General features: G+C 31.0%; 2 protein-coding genes across 2 annotated transcripts; both read right to left on the reverse strand.

Annotated features, from left to right (window-relative positions):
• Positions 1-406: 406 nt before the first annotated feature.
• On the reverse strand, positions 407-769 carry LOTGIDRAFT_140112 (hypothetical protein; the record flags this gene model as incomplete). Its single annotated transcript, XM_009050099.1, has 1 exon — positions 407-769. The coding sequence occupies one exon, from the start codon at positions 767-769 to the stop codon at positions 407-409; it is 363 nt and encodes a 120-aa protein (XP_009048347.1).
• A 3,891-nt stretch (positions 770-4,660) lies between these two features.
• LOTGIDRAFT_172917 (hypothetical protein) lies at positions 4,661-17,705 on the reverse strand (the record flags this gene model as incomplete). The annotated part of the gene is made up of 5 exons (XM_009050100.1): positions 4,661-4,746; positions 6,769-6,904; positions 7,735-7,817; positions 8,454-8,536; positions 17,494-17,705. The coding sequence occupies 5 exons, from the start codon at positions 17,703-17,705 to the stop codon at positions 4,661-4,663; spliced, it is 600 nt and encodes a 199-aa protein (XP_009048348.1).
• Between the last annotated feature and the right edge of the window lie 683 nt (positions 17,706-18,388).

An 18,388-nucleotide genomic window follows, 5' to 3' on the forward strand; every position in this document is an offset into this window, starting at 1 on the left:
ACATCTTGTTCTTACTATATATATCATGTTTCATGGAACTCAACTATCAGAAGGCTAAGTTTTAATTTTGATCTAGTATGTTTTCATTTTTCTACAGCCATGCAAGGTCTACAGAACATAGTACTAATAGGCTTTTGTCTACTGACATAGTCATTCTGTTATATCATTTCAAAGTTTGGTTTGCTATCTGAAATGCCTTATCCTGCAGCAATTAACGTGATATGGAAAGTATGATGTGACCCTGGCATCATGAACAATGGCTGATTGTGTTGTTTGGCAACTGGATGAGGTCTCAGAGCTACTCAGTCCGCCCTTGGGCATGTACTTTCCCGCGATTCAAAATCTTTCTTGCACGCCTATGTGTACCTCCGCGAAATAAGACTACTAGAAAAGAAATCACATTAATTTATTTACGGTAATTGCTTTGACAATTTGCTTCCATAGGATAATCACAAAGTAAAGCATCAGGGTTAAAGTGAAGACCTACTGGACATTCCTGAATGTAGGGTATATTTTCATAACAGTTGAGATATTTCCCACAATCATCATCTACTGGAAATAAACCTTCTGGTTCTGGACAGGAATATCTGGTGTAACATTCTGCTACCGAAGCATGGTTACACGTCAGGACACTTTGATCCCATAAAGTTCCAGTTGGACACATGATATGGTGTGGTATTCCACCAGAACACAGATAATAGTAGGCACAATCGTTGGAATCCGGATAAAAACCATTTGATGACTGACAGTAAAACTGTGAGTTGATCATCTCAATACAACCTGTAAGAAAAGAAAAGATAAAGATTTGTTCAAGATGCCTAGAACTAGAAGTCTTATTATACCCAGGGTTACTGTTAAGGTTTGATAATGTTACATCTGAAACACACTTTGTATAATTAAAAATAGAACATATTTTAGATTGAAAATGAACGAAAATAAGTTTTTCATCAACCCCTTAGACTCACAATATTGATTTTATAGAGTTGAAATTACAATTCATTTGAGAGTAACTGGCATTCAGAAAGTATGATAGTGGTCTGACACTATAGGTACTCAAAAACGTCATTATTCAAATCAGAAAGATAGTGGTCGGACAGTATAGATACGATAATGTTCAATTGATCAGACCCGACTTACCTGCAGTGACTAATAGTTTCAAAATCAAAAATAGAGAATTCATTTTACTGGTTTTCGACGATCCTGAAAAATAATGAACAGTTAGGGCCCGCTCCATGTTTTAACAAATCTACGTCAAAGGTGAGCAGACCAGACCAACAGTATCATTTATTTAAAACATGTGCATATAAAGAATTTAAATTCAGAAAAGAACTTATAACTAATATTCGAAGTTGTCGATGAAATCTCTTCTTTTGATTTTCTAGAATTGTTACAAAATCCGACAAAAAATTAAAAAAAATTACAACTTATGAAACGCTTTATGAACCTGGAAAACCTTACCTTACCCGTGTCCTTCAGAATAGAAAAGGCTTGAGCAGTAGATAATGAGGGGCACAAGTTTGGAATTTGATAAATTGTCATAAGTGCCAACTTTGACACAATTTGGCCTGCTACATAACACGATGTCATATTGGGTTATCCAGGTTTTATTAATGATTCTATGGAACTGATTAATTATGACAAGTAAATCATGTCTTCTTAATCTGGCGTCCAGGTGCAAATGAGCATTCGCTAAATGATTATGTCACTTCATTAATTTCGGACATTCCTCGCTCCAGAAATCTCGTCTGAATTTGACAATGCAACGAATTCACATATTTAAAAACAATACGTAGCCTACCTCAGCGGTATTTTGTAATTTTCCAGTTAATAAATAGCTATCTACCTAAAACACTTTCCTTCAAGGTATGGCGATACGTTGAAGAAACCAGAATTATTAGTTCTTGTCGCTCGGTGTATAATATCATAAACAAACCCACTCAGAAGGTATTTGGTCCGAGTAGTTTTAGACGATGGTTTTTAACTTTAATTAGGCATTAACTGGACATTACTAAAATAGTATTATTGGTATGGAGAATAACTTTAAAGTGACTGTCAACATGTAGCAAGTTGGTGCTAATCCAGTAAAATAATGAGTTCAAAGTATTGGAAGGTTAACACAATCAAGTCACGAGCGTTAACCTTCTTGAATACCAGGTGAAGACCACATCTCTTATAATTTGATTACACCAAGGTATTCGTTTACATAAGATAATTTTGGAAAAACACCATTGTGTCAGATTCGGTTTCATCATTTATCCTTTCAGACATGCAGGATATAAAACATTGGTCAAAAGTATTTTTGACTGCAAAACCAGAGGATAAAATCTCTGCATAACTTTGTGAAAAGGATCGAAATTTTGATATTTTGGGTTCAAATGCTTATTTTTTTTAGATTAAGACCCTGGTTGTAAAATGTGTTGAGATGAAGATGCTCTGGTTGTGAAATGTCCTGAGGTTGTGAAATGTGTTGAGATCAAGATGCTCTGGTTGTGAAATGTGTTGAGATCAAGATGCTCTGGTTGTAAAATGTGTTGAGATGAAGATGCTATGGTTGTGAAATGTCCTGAGGTTGTGAAATGTGTTGAGATCAAGATGTCCTGGCTGTGAAATGTGTTGAGATCAAGATGTCCTGAAATGTGTTGAGATCAAGATGTCCTGGTTGTGAAATGTGTTGAGGTCAAAACTAGATAAAATCTGATTGGTCTATATCCTCCCTGCTAAAATACCAACCAATCATTGTTCAAAGTTCTATAAGTTCATAATTAGGCAATAAACTAACAACAGATCCGAGACTTTTCTGGGACATTTTAACGCCATTGAAATTAAACAGACAGATTCATGATAAATAATGTTCATTATTGTCATGTAAATAAACATGTAAACAAAATATTAATATATAACAGATCTTATACAAACATTATATAAGGCAAAACAATTCAATTCAGTACACAACTCTGGTATGACATTTTACACAAATTATATAATAAATATAGAGTAGTAGATTTACAAACCAACTGATGTAAAAAAAATACAAAAAAGTAAGACAGAGGGAAAAATATATGTATGCTTAATACCAAATTAGGCTTTCTAACATTCCATGTTGGCACTTTCAGTGGGTACTTTATATTACAGATATGTTTATACTCAGAATATATTAAGATAATATTTTGTACAAAATTTAACTTTCTTGTTCGACAAGAAGAGTAAAAAAGTATGATATATTCTATATTTCCAAAATAACATTAATATCATATAAACATTATAAAGATTCAATGCTTTTTTATTTAGATTGTTGGTTTGTAAAACTACCTCACCAATTAGACAGTAAGGTATAGCTTATTGACTTTGGAGATCCAAGATGAATATAAGGCAATAGACAAGGCAAGAAGTGAATATTGATGACAATATCTAACTAGTTTCTACTGCTGTTTCAGTAAATCTTATCAAAAATATTTTTATAACTATAGATACTAATAGAAAATCTTGACCAGCAGTGCATGTACGTTATTCAGTATACATACAGTGATTTAAAAAATGTCATACCAAATTCATTAAGCTAAAAAATACAGCGGGATTACATTGAGCAAAAATTATAACAATCAAAGCAACTTATCAACTGCAAGGTAAAAAGGGATTGTCAAAAAGTTACAATTTTCAATCAGATTTCTATGGTTCTTGCAATCCCACTACAAGTAAGCGTTTTATTGACATTGCAATCACTAAGACCCTTATATTTTCTGCTGTGATAGTGACATCATGTGCAATTAAGTATTTCTACATGAACAGCAGACATCTGATGGAAAATTGATACTAAAAACAGAGAAAACCTCTACCTACAGGACTCAAAATTGTCTTTAACTCAAACAAGTGGTTCAACCAGTTCATAACAATTTTTCAAATAAGATAAAAGTTTTAACTCTTAACCCTTACAACCCCAACAGCCGGTTTACCAGCCAGACACTACCACAATAAATATCTGAGTAGCTGGTAAACCGGCCGTTACTAAGTGACGTCACACAACGATAACGTCATGCACTTTTTTAATATCAATTGAAGTTCAAGGTATATGACGTTTTATTTCATTTGCACTCAGGGTTCAAAGGGTTAAATACTAATTCAACAACCTGACAATGTAAAAAATTCAGCAGGGACACAGGCTGAAACAGTTCAGTAACCTGAAAATCTTCAGTGTTACTCTTAAGTAACAACTATGGTAACAATAAAACAATTAGCAAATATTTTGATTTAAAGAAATGTGTGAATACTTTAATATATTTAATTGTGAACAATTAACAATTCTTTTGCTAAAACAATAAAGAACCTAATATTTTGATTTGTCTAAATTTGACGGTGTAGTTAAACAGAGATATTTCTGCTCATCCAGGTGATTCAAAACATAACACGAACAGTCCATTTTATTGTTAGGTAGTTTTAGTATTAGTCAACACAATGTAAGTTTAGTCTGCATTGTTTCTTTTACTATTTACTACCTAAAATTAAAATGGACTGCTCGAGTTTTTGTTTTAATCATACAGTAAATATCTTTTTTGGAGTATATTATGTTATAATGATAAATCAAAAACCATAAAAATATTTCTGCTAACTTCATGTGGGATTATGCATCAATTTACTTGATTGTATTTCATATCGCTTAGCAGAGCTATTCTGAGGAGTACGCTTCCTTTGCGTTATTCAACTTTAAAAATAAAATAGATAAAAATAAACAAATTGTCTTTCTAAAATCAACTAAAAAAAATAAAAATAGAAAAAAAAAATTAAAAAAAGGGGAATAAATTACGAAATAAAACAGTAAAAAAGATTGCTAAAACTAAGCTACCGGATAATTTTCTACAACTATAAACTAAAGACTTAAAAATAAATTACCAAGTGTATATCATTGTGCCAGTCAAGTACTTCAACAATATACATAAAGTACTACCAAATATGGCATTAATTGTGTCACATGTACTGTAAGGAACTTATCTCTCCATCTTACATAGATATTTTTTATATATATAGCAACTGTGTGCCAATGAAAGATTACAATGATGAGGGCTGACTTTTAATGATCATACTATCTTACACAAGAACTGTACAGATATTATAGATGACTAAATTGTATCTTCTTGAATCCAGGTAGGAACAATCCCAACATAAAATTCAAAATTTATGTACAACCTCTTAGAATGAACATAAAATTTCCAATTTTAAACTTGGTCAATAAGTGTATATTTATCAGTGAAGTTAACTAAACAACAGAATCCCTATATGTGTTTTTGCAGATAATAAATCCATTAAACTAAGTAATTATTGATTAAAACTTAAAAAATATTTTCAATAATCACCTGCATTTTTATGAATAATTACTTAAGTTTTATGGATTTATTGTATTATAGAGGGACTCTGTTGTATTGTTATGACACCAAATAAGTCTCATATAGGCTCATTTCCTCTAAGTGTAAAATTTTTAAATTTTCCGTCATCGTAAGAGGAAGTATTTCTTTAAGCTTACTGAGATGAAGTTGATGAATAAATTAAAATGCTTATTTAAATCAATGATGTACAATATGTAGCTTAATAGCACAAGGCAAAACAAAATTATGAAGAATTGGCATTATGTTGTATACAAACAAAATGCTTTTGCAAAATTTAATGAAATACAAATGGTTATCATACCCCATTTCCTATCAAATTACAAAGCATACAGAAGTACTTGATTGTGATAACCTTTCAATTCTATGTGATTCTATAAATTTTTCTACAACTGATCCTGAGGAGTCAAGGAGTTAGGGTGGCTTAGTCTCCCGTAATTATGTCTAGGCTAAACATGTTAATGCCTTAATCAAAAAAAGATATAAATATATAAACTTTACAATTGTGTCTTTGGTAGATTTAGATCCAGTTGTGGGAAACTGATATGAGTAAAATCAGCAGTTGTCATATTCCAAAGCAATAAATATAAACCAATTTCTTTTGAACAATGCCCAGATTTTTTCTGGTCTATGATAGATAATATTTAGAGGAAATCACCGATGTTTCAACAGAACTTTGCCGAGTTTTGTTTGTGTTCTTTCCATGGCACTAGATATTTATGGCTTAAATATTATAAATAATTAAAGCTTAATTTTGGAGCATTCACAATATCAGTTAAACAATTCCCCCTGGACATGAAAAATGAAAAATGGTGTAAAGTGTGGCTATATAAACATGTTTACAAACCATTTGTGATCATTTACGAATATATTGTAACTTTTAAAATAAACTAAACCATTTTTTTATATCATTAAATGGGTGTATAACTAACATGTGGCAATTCAAAGTTCTTAGTTCATTTCTTAGTTATGATCCTTAGAATGATAACAAAATGAATTGTGTTTAAATTCTAACTTGAGAAAAATGTAACAGTAAACAATGAAACAGTTTGTGCGCATGCTGACCAATATATATCATTTCATTGGTTTTTTAAATGTAAATCATTTAAATGAAGTACATTGTTGTTACCATTAACTTTTATCTTTTCACTATTATTCACACTATTGACATTCTTAGGTTTCCGTAAAAAGTCGTTTTTCAGCAGACGCCAAAAGAATATTGGTGACATGATATTCATAAAAATCATGGAAGTACACAAGGAATAATAATAAACATTTGTTGCTTTCGCTTTTTCTCTCCAGTAATACAGGGACAAATCTATGGATATGACAGAAATTCCACGAAAGACGAAAAATGACATAAGATTTAAAAAGCACACAAGTTTGTAAAATTTACTATCATATTGAAACTGCATCATCTGCAAGAGTTTTCTTGAATGAAGGAAAAAGGAATTGAGTTCTGCTAGTAAGGCCACACAAGTAAAGGCTAAGTATGATCCTTCATAAACATTTAAACCAAACATTGAAATAACCTGAAATGAGACCAAATAATATTATGTATCTATGGTTCAAGGGAAATAACTCATCATCTATGTCAGAGCAAAGAGAGCATCAACAATTTTCCATATCTTCATAAATATGAATATCCATACTAGAAAATGGATTATATTTTCGGACGTTGATTTGGGACTTAGATATATGTAAATAGTCTTTAGAAGTATTAGAAATGTACATTTGCATAATTTCTTCAAAAATATCTCAAATTAGGAATTTCACTTTCTATTTCTATATGCCTGGTAGGTCTTTTCTATATAGAGTTTCAAAGAAAGACAGTTGTCTTTTTAACGTTTAACACAGATAATTCTGAACAAACATGAATTTACAGGTTGAAATTTCAAAGGTGAACTGTGAACACTATTATTGATGAGCTTGGATAAAAAATTTCTGTTTCTGAGACTAATGTCAAACCGATGGCAAGACAAGAGCAATTACTCAAAAACAAAAAACAATGCATTAAGTTTGAAATTTGATAGGGATCTTTATATTATTGAACAAGAAGAATTTGTTGTCTGTGTCCTGATAGAAGAAACAATGTTAACTATAACCTGATAAATGATTAACCATTGCCAAATCTGATAACTACTAGTACATTATTACTGAGATATACAATAGTGATAATAGAGGTTTTATTACTATTGAAATTATCACTTAGTGTGAGTCTAGTCCATATAGCTCAACTATGAATTTAGATTAGATTTAGAATAAAAGTTTGAATTTCAATTTATCATAGACTTGCAGGTTGTATTGAAACATATGAGCATAAGCAAGTCTACTCTCTTGAATATACATATTAACTACTTACAGCTATATGATGTAACGTTATTTCCCATAATTTAAATATTTTATTATTGATTATCATATCAATAAAATCATAAACAAAATACCCTGAAATAAACATAAAACAATCATTATAACAACTTGGAAGTAAAGAACATTTGCAGTGGCGTTCATTAATGATCAATTTCTATATGGTTCTACGTCACAACCATCAAATTATTATTCATTAGTTAAAAAAAAGTTTTAGCCTTAATGGTAGGACCACCCAAACTCAGATTTTAGGTCTGACAAGTGATACAAATTGCTAAAATTCAGGTCTATTAGCTGGTAATAAAAACATTAAAACACTTCCACCAATGGTTTTTTGAGAAATATAACACAATAAAAACCCACCAAAGTGATATATTAAAAGTTTAATTAATAATTCATTTCAGGAACATTTTAATTATCATCTTAAGTATAATCAGTCCTGTTTCATGGAATATAGTATATATAACACCTTACGGATGCAAAAATGAACCAGTTGGCATAACGCAGATACCAATGAGTGATGATACATCGTGTATTCCCCAACTTTAATTTACATAGGCTTATATGTAAACATTGTACAAAATTTATTCAATGTTAACTTCTCTTCTACACCTTTAAAGTCATTATGAATTAATCATTATCAATTTTGTAATCTTCATTTCCATAGATACAGTTAACATATAAGATATAAAATATATAATTAAACCATATTACCTGTAGTTGCAGCCACCATGAAATATATAAAGTTATTTTTATAATATAATAGATCATTCATCAACTCAGGATATAAAATAAAACTGAAAAATACAAATTAATTAAGTGGTGAATACTTTTGTGAAAGTAGCTGATTTTTAAATACTGCTAGCAACTGAGAATCTGAAGATTTCATTGAGCAAACTACCAACTAATCTACTGCTATCAGTTGCTCCTACTTTCTATCAAAAATGGATGTGGTTGATGTAATCAAGCTTATATTAATTACAGCTCCAATAATTGCAACATTATTGAATTTAAGCTCAAGTAATTTGAGTAACCTGAACACCTAATGCCACCTCTGCAAAGTGGTTTAGAAAAATGGAAATTAAGCTAAGATTTCAAACCAAAAGTAGAGAAATATGACAGCCTCTTTGGGTCATTATTGTTTGAAGAAACTGGTTCTACATGGCATGCTTTGATTGGTTTAAAATCGAAAAAATTAATAAATGTTAATTCTAAATAACATCTTTAGATTAGGACTGCATTAGAGAATGAAACAAAATTATATTTTCTTTGTTCACATGTAATTCACTTGTTTGAGTCTAAATCAGAAATACATAATAGTATTCATGACTGTAAAAAGAGAATTTATCATCAAACCATATGGCATAAAAATGATTCATTTTGTCAGAAATCTTGTTTTAAACACAGTCTTTCTTTATAACATCTGTACATCTAACTGTTCATTGACAAATGAAGAAAACTTTAATTTCATTATGTGGCATATGTTTAGTCATTGAAGATTTTGAGATGGTTTGGACCATTGGTTGACCATAGTTTTAGAATTTACTTTGGATGCAATCTTTACAAAAGCAACAACAAAGGACAACACAACTTTCTATAGAAAGAACCATCCATTTACTCATGAAAGATTATAGTTGCTTTATATTGGCATAACCAGCTGACAGAGCTTAATATCAAATTTAAGTCCTTTTTCAACTCGAAAATTTTATCAAGATAGATGAAATTGAGATCTATCAATAAAAAAAATCAAATTTCAGCTCTGCATTAATTTTGAATCAGCAAATAACTGAAATTAAGCTTCCTCAAATAGTAAGTATTTGATAACTTATAGTCTGCTTTTCAAAATACCCTTCAGCTATATAACACACTTAGATAACATTGGCCCCCTCGCTGTGTATTTTCATAATGAAGACAATGATTATTATTATTATTGCTGGAGGGCTAGAGTTGGGTGAAGCTATCTTAGATATCTAATGATTTTTTGACATAAACTTATTAAATCAGCAATTATGCTTTAAAAATATATTTTCGATTTCCCATAATTTTTATTTTAGTACGGTAAATGCCAAAGTTGAATAATATCGCACAGCGTGAAACTCTGAGAAAAAACATGTTTCAGGTTCTGTTTTACTATTTCTAAATCGCTCTTCAATACCTGTATTCAGAACTATCTTTTTTTTTAATAAAGAGAAAATATTTTGTTAAAGTAAAAATGAAATTGTTTTGAAATTGAAATATCCTAAGGAAACTTAATAACCCTGTGTAACCTGTGTTAAAAATTAAATTTTTTAACCATGACCAACAAATTTGTCATTCTAAATAAGTCTTACTAACATTCCTTTAAGGTTTTACTCACTATACAAAACTTGTTAAAAAAACACTATCATCATCAAAATGAAACTTATCTAAGATTTTCTGTATTACATATAGTTAGACATATTACATATGTTTCTAAGAACATTTGTTTTCTGTGAATGGCATTCCTGATACTCTGGCACTATGCCTATGAAAACCTGATTCAGAGTTTGAACAACTAACTGAAGAAATGTGACCTAGATCAAAAATAAATTTACAATTTCTTCTTATAATTCACTTGATGAACATAACTTTGTTATTGTTCTTTTTAATTAAATTTAAAAGTCTCTGATTAATTTGTGTGAGTAGAGTATGTATAAAACAGTTTTTAACAGTCGGAACTGTCATGTGATTCACAAATTACTGTCCTTTAACCTTCATCAGTTTCTATTTTATATCATTAAATATCGAATTGATTAAGCTATTTTCACACATGGGCAGTTTTAAGCCCATTTTCACCCTGTTGATATAGGCGATTCATTCAACCTTATGACCTCAGCATCTTTTTAATGGATGACTCATTTTCAGTGCTTAAATAACTAGGCATGAACAAGGTCTATTCTGCACCCCCTGTTGGTACGCAGGTTGGAGATCAAGTTTAATTGTTGTTGTTTGAATTTGTCCATAGTTACGTTCAATAGTTTACATTGACAGACAAACCCAACATTGAATTTTAGTGTTTAAGTGTTATATAAAGGAAAAGGTTTGAGTCAATCTTAGATGCTAATTGAAGAGTAAATAACTGGACAAAATGTCAATAACAATTACTCTGATAAATGACTTGCCATGTCTTATCAAGCTATTATGGTCATTATACAGGTAATTGTTATCCATAAAATTGTATCCTCAAAGTAGAACTGTCTGCAATTATAACATTCAAATTTGTTTGTCTTAATCTGCCTTAAGCCAGCGCAGAAGAAAATTTAAAAAAAAAACACAAGATCTAAAATTACATGATGAAAATTTAATGACAAAAAAGAAATGCAAAAGAAAACAAGGGGATAACATCTTAAATGTTTTGTTTTGAAAAAATCTCATTATTCTGGCGACTTTGTTGATTAACTATTCCAACATAAACACTAGATTCTTTGATGATAGTTGTGTCTGTTTTCTTTTTTCTTCAACCACAGCAAAACAACTCATTTAGGTTTCGTTTACTTTGAACATTTTTAGCCAACACCAGATACTATTGTTTTCCCAAGGTCATTGCTGTATCAAATTTTACAGATTATATTCATAAGAATTAGTATATCAGCTTTATAATAGCACCAACTGTAAGCCTATATGAAAATTTGCGCGGTTTTATAAATTTCTTGAAAAATTAGATAACTGAAAGATGATATTAAATTTGCATAAAGAAGAACCTTAAATAACAAAGCTAATACCCAATAGGATGGAACTCATGGTTGCTAACAATTTCTTCAGATCATGGTAGCAGGTTGAGTCAACTTCAGCAAAATATGAAAGGAAACATTCTACTTTAGATTGGCTAAATAACACACAACTGATCTCTCCCATATCTGTAATTAAAATTTTTTTTTCTACACTTTGAACTTTATCTTGCATTGTTATGGATATTCAGTTTACAAGCTTATATGACAATGGAATATCATTTTCAATTTCAATTGGTCTACTTCCACTTATTATACTACATACTATATTTTCCTTTGTTTGTATGAGATATTGAAATAAATATGAAAGCGCAATTAGTTGACACAGTATTACAGAGAGGAAAAGTAGGTCAAAAACTAAATAGATGAACTGTATAATATATAAGTATTTTTTGAAGGTCAGATTGATCTTATGAGTTTGTGTACAGGTCTGATTACATTTGCTAGGTAACTAGTTGTTAGATTAATAATGTCATAGTCCACACCTATTACTTTATTGACAATCTTCATTGTTACATTAAAGATGGCTTTCCGTTAACAAAACTTTCTGACTAGATAGTAAAAATACTAACATGATATCTAAAACTATTTTATTTCACCAATTTAGTTATCATTTAGAAAATACTAACATATAACATTATCTTGAACTGTATCACAATTCTACCTAAATACTCCTGGGCATAGGAAATTAAACCCAACCAAATATCCTTGCAGAGACTGCAGCAACACTACCAGGCCCATAGTTACAGGGAACAAGGGGAGCAATGCTCTTCCGTAAATAAACTAGACCCCTCCACCACCCTAAAAAATTCTAACAACCAAGCAATTCCATTACAGAAACTAAATACCATACACTATTGCCCCTTTGGATATATTTATATAACTTGCCCCTCCAAACAATTGAGTCTGGCTACTGACTTGAAACTATGTAGATAATGTTAAAACAGGAATGGATGGCAGTAATAGCAATACATATTTAAAGAGCTACCAAAATCTCTGCTAGGTTTGAACTGCTCTGAAGTCATCAATAACTTTTAACTCAATAGGCCTTGTTGTTAGCTGTACCAATTACCAACTTGCTTCTGGCCCACGCAAAGGTTGTTTTAAGTTCAAAACTTTGAAACACTTCAAAACGAAATATATCAATCCTTTTTACATAAATTAACATGTTTGACAAAAAAAAATCTTGGAAAATAGAAGCTGATTATTTTACAATGTATCAGAACATAACTACATTTCTATCACATTAAACTCAATGGGGAACCCATCTTTAATATAACTTAATAGATTGCTATAAATCATAAAATCTGAATCAAGTTTAGTAGGCCATCAAATCAGATTTTTACTAGCAACTTAAAAATATATTTTAGCCAAGGTCTAAAGTTCTCAAACTCTAAAGGAAAAATGAGATAAAAGTTATAGATAGCTAAATCATGTCAAGTTTAACAGAACTTATAGTGTCATGATGATGCAGACTACATACATGGGGGTGGGGTACACTTCATCAATTAGACTCTTTTGTATTGTGTATTAGTTGTACCAGAAATGCAAACGACCTGAATTTGTTGATCACTTTTGAGATGAATTTTGACATGACTTTTAAGATTAAACTGAAGTCAAATTAAAGAAATATTTATTATGTGCACAAATAAACTAATTTGCAAGAATGAATGAAGTTGATTGTTGGTTAAAATCAAAGGGGTCCACATACCCTCTTTTTATCTAATAAATGGACAACCCCATTAGACTGTATGACCTTATAATGAATATCACATTCTTGGCTTCCCTTTTCAACTTTTAAACAAATGTAGCCTAGACCTGTAAACCATGAACTAGATCAACAGTTACCATCTTGTAGAAGAGAGCATGAAAAGAAAGGAAATCACAGACTAAAATATCAATTTACTACAAGTTATTAATAAGCACTCTGTGTGTTTTTGGTATGTTATGTTATTTCAGGGCTGGAACTAGGGTCTTTTTTTAACAGGCACATTATATCCTTACGAAATAAAATATGGTTCAAGAGGGCCAAGTGGTAGAGATATCAGACTTTATTGGATAAATTTCTATGATTTTGAATTCATTATATATTTCCTTTGACTAAGCTTATACTGAGTATACATGTACTCTTTAGATAGATATTGAAGATCATTCAAGCATATAATCATTATTAGTTTGAATGGTTATGGGTAACCAAATATTCAGTAACCAAAATAAATCATGAATAAATATAAAAATATCAACAATGGACACCATCGTGCACACCAAAACACAACAACACTATAGGAATTCTTAGTGTTGACCTCAACATGATTTTTTGTCAACAAATCAAATATTCAAATAAGCTGACACAAACATTTTAAAACAAACGTAAATAAACAATAAATACTTGGATAACAAGTAATGCTCTATTGCATACTTTAATTGACTCGTTAAAATTACTAGTCTCATGAATAATTCATAATTCTGTTTAACAGAATTACTGAGGCAAGTAACCATGACATCTTTCAAACACATTTTTTAAGTACTTAAAATTGAAGGTGTGGCACTCATATCTGCCTTTCAGACCACCAGCAATAAATTTGTTCTAGGGTGTTTTGAGTCTCAATGAAAGCACTGGCCTATGGTGTTCCAGTAACAGAATTTTGAATAATGTTATTCATCTATTGGTTTAGTTTCTATAAAAAGTGTACACCAGCCTATAGCTATTTGTGTCTTCATTACTACACAGTATAAACTTAATGCAGACCAAAAATGATTGATTATGGCAGCCCAAAGCAGACTAAATGTCAAAAAGAAATTATTAGCCCCAAGTCATAAATTCACTACATTCATCAAAGTGTGTCCTTAACTAGATTACAATGAAATAATCATCTAAATATCTACAAATTTATGAACAACCTCTCACTTTCAAGAATGAAAGTCTGGCTTTGGGTATGTCTATAATTAGGTAAAACATCCTCAGGAGGATGAGCTTACTTCAAATGTTTGAAGGACATTAAATAAAAAAAGTGCATCTTATGACCATCAGAGGTAGCAACAATATAATAATTGAACTCAAAACAGGTGAAAGTTCAAAATGTTGAAAAGGTCATAGTTGTTTACTAGTCGGAACAGTTCTTTCCTCATAGTTTACACAATTTCTATCAATGGCTTGCTTAGCAACTTATCTACATAGCTCAAATATCACAAATGGACAAACAACTAGGCTGTCTGAAAGTCAAAATGACTAAATCACTATATTAAATTGGATTCAATCAAACTTATTCACGCATCGGCTGATTGAATCCAGAACAAGGCTCATAACACACTGCACTGCATAAAATTACCACCTCGACGTTTCCTACTCAAACCCCACTAGCTCAAAACTAATCATATTTTTCATCATTATAATTGATTAAGCTATTTAAAGATTCATTCCGATGAAGTTAATCGTCACATGCTTCTGAGAAAGGTGATTTTTAAGTCCAAATCCTCGCTGTTGATCAGACGTTTAATGAGTTCATTGAGTTGGAGATGAGGTGGCTTACCTTGGAGTCAAGAATGGTGCAGATACAAGCTGAAAGTGTCCCTGGATACATAATATTACTGTGAACTAACAATAAGGTACTTAAATTAGAATATTAATCTGAAGATTAAATGTTGTTTGACAATCTCACACTAGCAATTTGTGTCTCAATTTTGTTATGATCACCTTGACTTGTCAATGATATCAAATTTATAAAAGCTTATTGGGTTTCTGGCATGGAACTTGATAGAAGCTTACATATACATTTATAAGTTCAAATAAGTGTTTTTATAATAAATACAGTAAGCTTATAACAATATTATTTATGTGTTATAAAAGAACAATGGCTTATTAGCTTTGTGAAGTCTATGGAAAGGATGCCGAGTTGATAAACTCAAATCACACAGTGTTATCAGGTGTTCCAAAAAAGTTAGCATGACCAGCAATGTTAATGACATCCGAAATTTCTTTAGTTCAAACTGTCAAGGAACTTCTGGGCATCCTGAGCCAGATTAGTTCTCTATATATATTTTTTAACCATCTAACCAAATGAACACTTTTTCACTGTCAGCTTCTCCAACCTTCAATTTGGGCAAGCAGTTGAAAATCAGTTCTGCCACAGGCGGGATTGAACCCTGGACTTTCAGTTTAAAACTGTCCACTCAAGCATTAATATGTTTATAAAAGTTGATGATGATAGTTAAAATTCAGTCTGAATGATTCAAAAATTAATGATACCAAGATAAAAGTTGATCAGATGAAAAAAACTGATTGTGCCAATCCATCCTTAAGTCAAAGTCCAGGAGTTTGTAAAAATACTGAGGTAGACATGGAGTGAGTTCATTAGCCATCTAATAAGAGGAGAGAACACAAAGAGAACATACAATTTAAGCCTTAAATGCATATTCTAGAGTTCAGAAGGTTTAGCTATCCTTATTCACATTGTATTATTATCAGTTGTATCTCTGACCTTATCTAAGAATAGAGCAATGAACTGATACCCACCAGACAGGAAAACATGAGTTCATAAGATTACATCATTAAAACATTGACCCTTTTCTATGATTACAACACTGAAGTAATGACCTATTGGTAATTAGGTCTACAGGATTGAAAGGGTGACTCTATTCTATGATTACAAATACATGTAGTTTCAATGTTCATTGAAATATTGATCTATTAGTGATTACAGCATTGAAACATTCACCCTATTCTATGATTACAGTATTAATCTTTACAGCATTAACCAATGACCTATTGATGATAACAGCATTGTAACATTGACCCTATTCTATGATTACAGTAATGAAATATTGATTCTAATAATCACATACAGCATTGAAATATTAACCAAAAATGATTACAGCATTTAAATACTGAAGTACCGTATTAATGATTATGGCAATGAACCATTGACCTACTAATGATTACAGCATTGAAACATTGACCCTATTATGATTACAGCATTGAAATATTGACCCTATAATAATTACAGCATTGAAATATTAACCTATTACTATCATGGTCATATTGTTCCTTACATTGTTTTGATACAACCATGGATTGAATACCTTAGGATAGTATGCTTAATGGTCTGCTACTAGATACCATGATGAAATAAAACAGGTTTTCTAGCTTTTTAATGTGTAATATGACCATTCTGCATGATTCAAAGACCAAGATCCACATGTCTGACTGAAAATTGGAGTGGTTCATCTCATATCTATGCTATCAGTGTCCCTGATACAAACAAAAAGTTAATATGAGATCCTAACTTAAAGTCACAGATTCTAATTCTTCCTCCAGCTATGAGGAATTCTAATACCAGTACCATAAGCAGTGCTTTCGGGACTTCAACCCACCTATTCATTGAGCAAACATACTACCCTTTGCATTGAGTTGAAAGGTTGATTCTATCTAAGATTATATCAAGCCCTTGTAATGCATTTTGATGGCCATTGTTATGTGGTGTCAACTGAGACGTAATTTTTATTTGACATTTTGAGGTCCTGTCCACACACTTTACTCAGATATCATGTTAATGCAATATGAGTAATTTTCAAATGTGTGGGTGGAGAAAGAGACAGAATTACACCCATATCTAGATCATAGAAATAAAGTAGAGCAATATTTTTTTGTGATGATAAGTAAACTAATCAAGTGCTAGAGTAAGCTAATCCATCACAAAGTAACTTGATAGTAGGGCCTAAGCCACATAAAATTTCACTGTCTGAGAAGCAGACACAAGTAATGAAATTGGAATTGTTTTATAATTGGGTGTTATTTATCTTATTTCCTATCATAAAGAGGAAAGTTTTCACTCAACTCTTTAAATAGGGTGTTGTAGGTTATAAATATTTATACCACATGGTCACTATTATTAATCATGAAGCATCCCAAATATTTACAATAACATTGATTGTTTTCGAAAGTATTTAAGGCTGCTATTAACTTTTCAACAAGGCAGACGGCTTAAAAAAGATTAATTTTTCAAACTTACCAAACAATATCCCATATACTTATAATCATTGCATGAACCCAGGATACAACTAAGTTCGTCCATCGCCAACTGTCTTCTCTCACAGATTTTGGTTTACCGATTTTTTGAACAACTATATTCACTATTTGGAAGAACACGATGGATCCAAACATCACATATTGTCCGTGCCAAAAGTTTGTTGGACTACTATTTAGGTTTTCAATCTTTTCCATCTCGAGTTTTAAGCCTATATTTTCATTTTGCATTGCCATTTAGAGTACATCAAAATACCGGTAAATCTACAGTTTCTTAGTCACGTGACCCAACATTTACGTGAACCGTTATCTAGTCTCGATTATCCTGTCACAAGATCAGCTGTCTTACAATGTTTGGAATTTATCAAGTCTAATATTGTTGTCCTTAGTAACAATATCATAATGCATTATAGCATTTTATTCAAATATGTAGCCCTTAATTTAGATTGACAACTTGTTTGAGACAAAATAAACTAAGAAGGGCTAATAATTATTGAATGAATGACAGAAAAGATTGATAGTAGATATTTGCCTCATCCTCATGCAATTCAGCTGTCCTTACTAATAATAGTAATTGAATAGATACACTTCCAACTTGTCCTACTTTTTAATACAGGTGTGAACAAAGGGGTAGAACCAATGAGTTATAAAAAGAACCATTAAAATTTGAACATTCTGAAAAATGTAATACAAGCAAAAAACCAATGAGAAATTGTGGTCAATCGGTAAGTTTTGGGGGAGGTCCTTGGTTCAAAGGGCTTGTGCTGGTTTCTTACTCCATGCTTACATAAAATTAATGAAGAATATTTGTAATATGGGGAAAGGTAACAATTTTAAATTATAATGGAAAGATAATTGCTTGCATAGATTCAATTAAGCTC

The sequence above is a fragment of the Lottia gigantea genome, assembly GCF_000327385.1.
Source record: "Lottia gigantea unplaced genomic scaffold LOTGIsca_144, whole genome shotgun sequence".
Lineage (NCBI taxonomy): Eukaryota > Metazoa > Mollusca > Gastropoda > Lottiidae > Lottia > Lottia gigantea.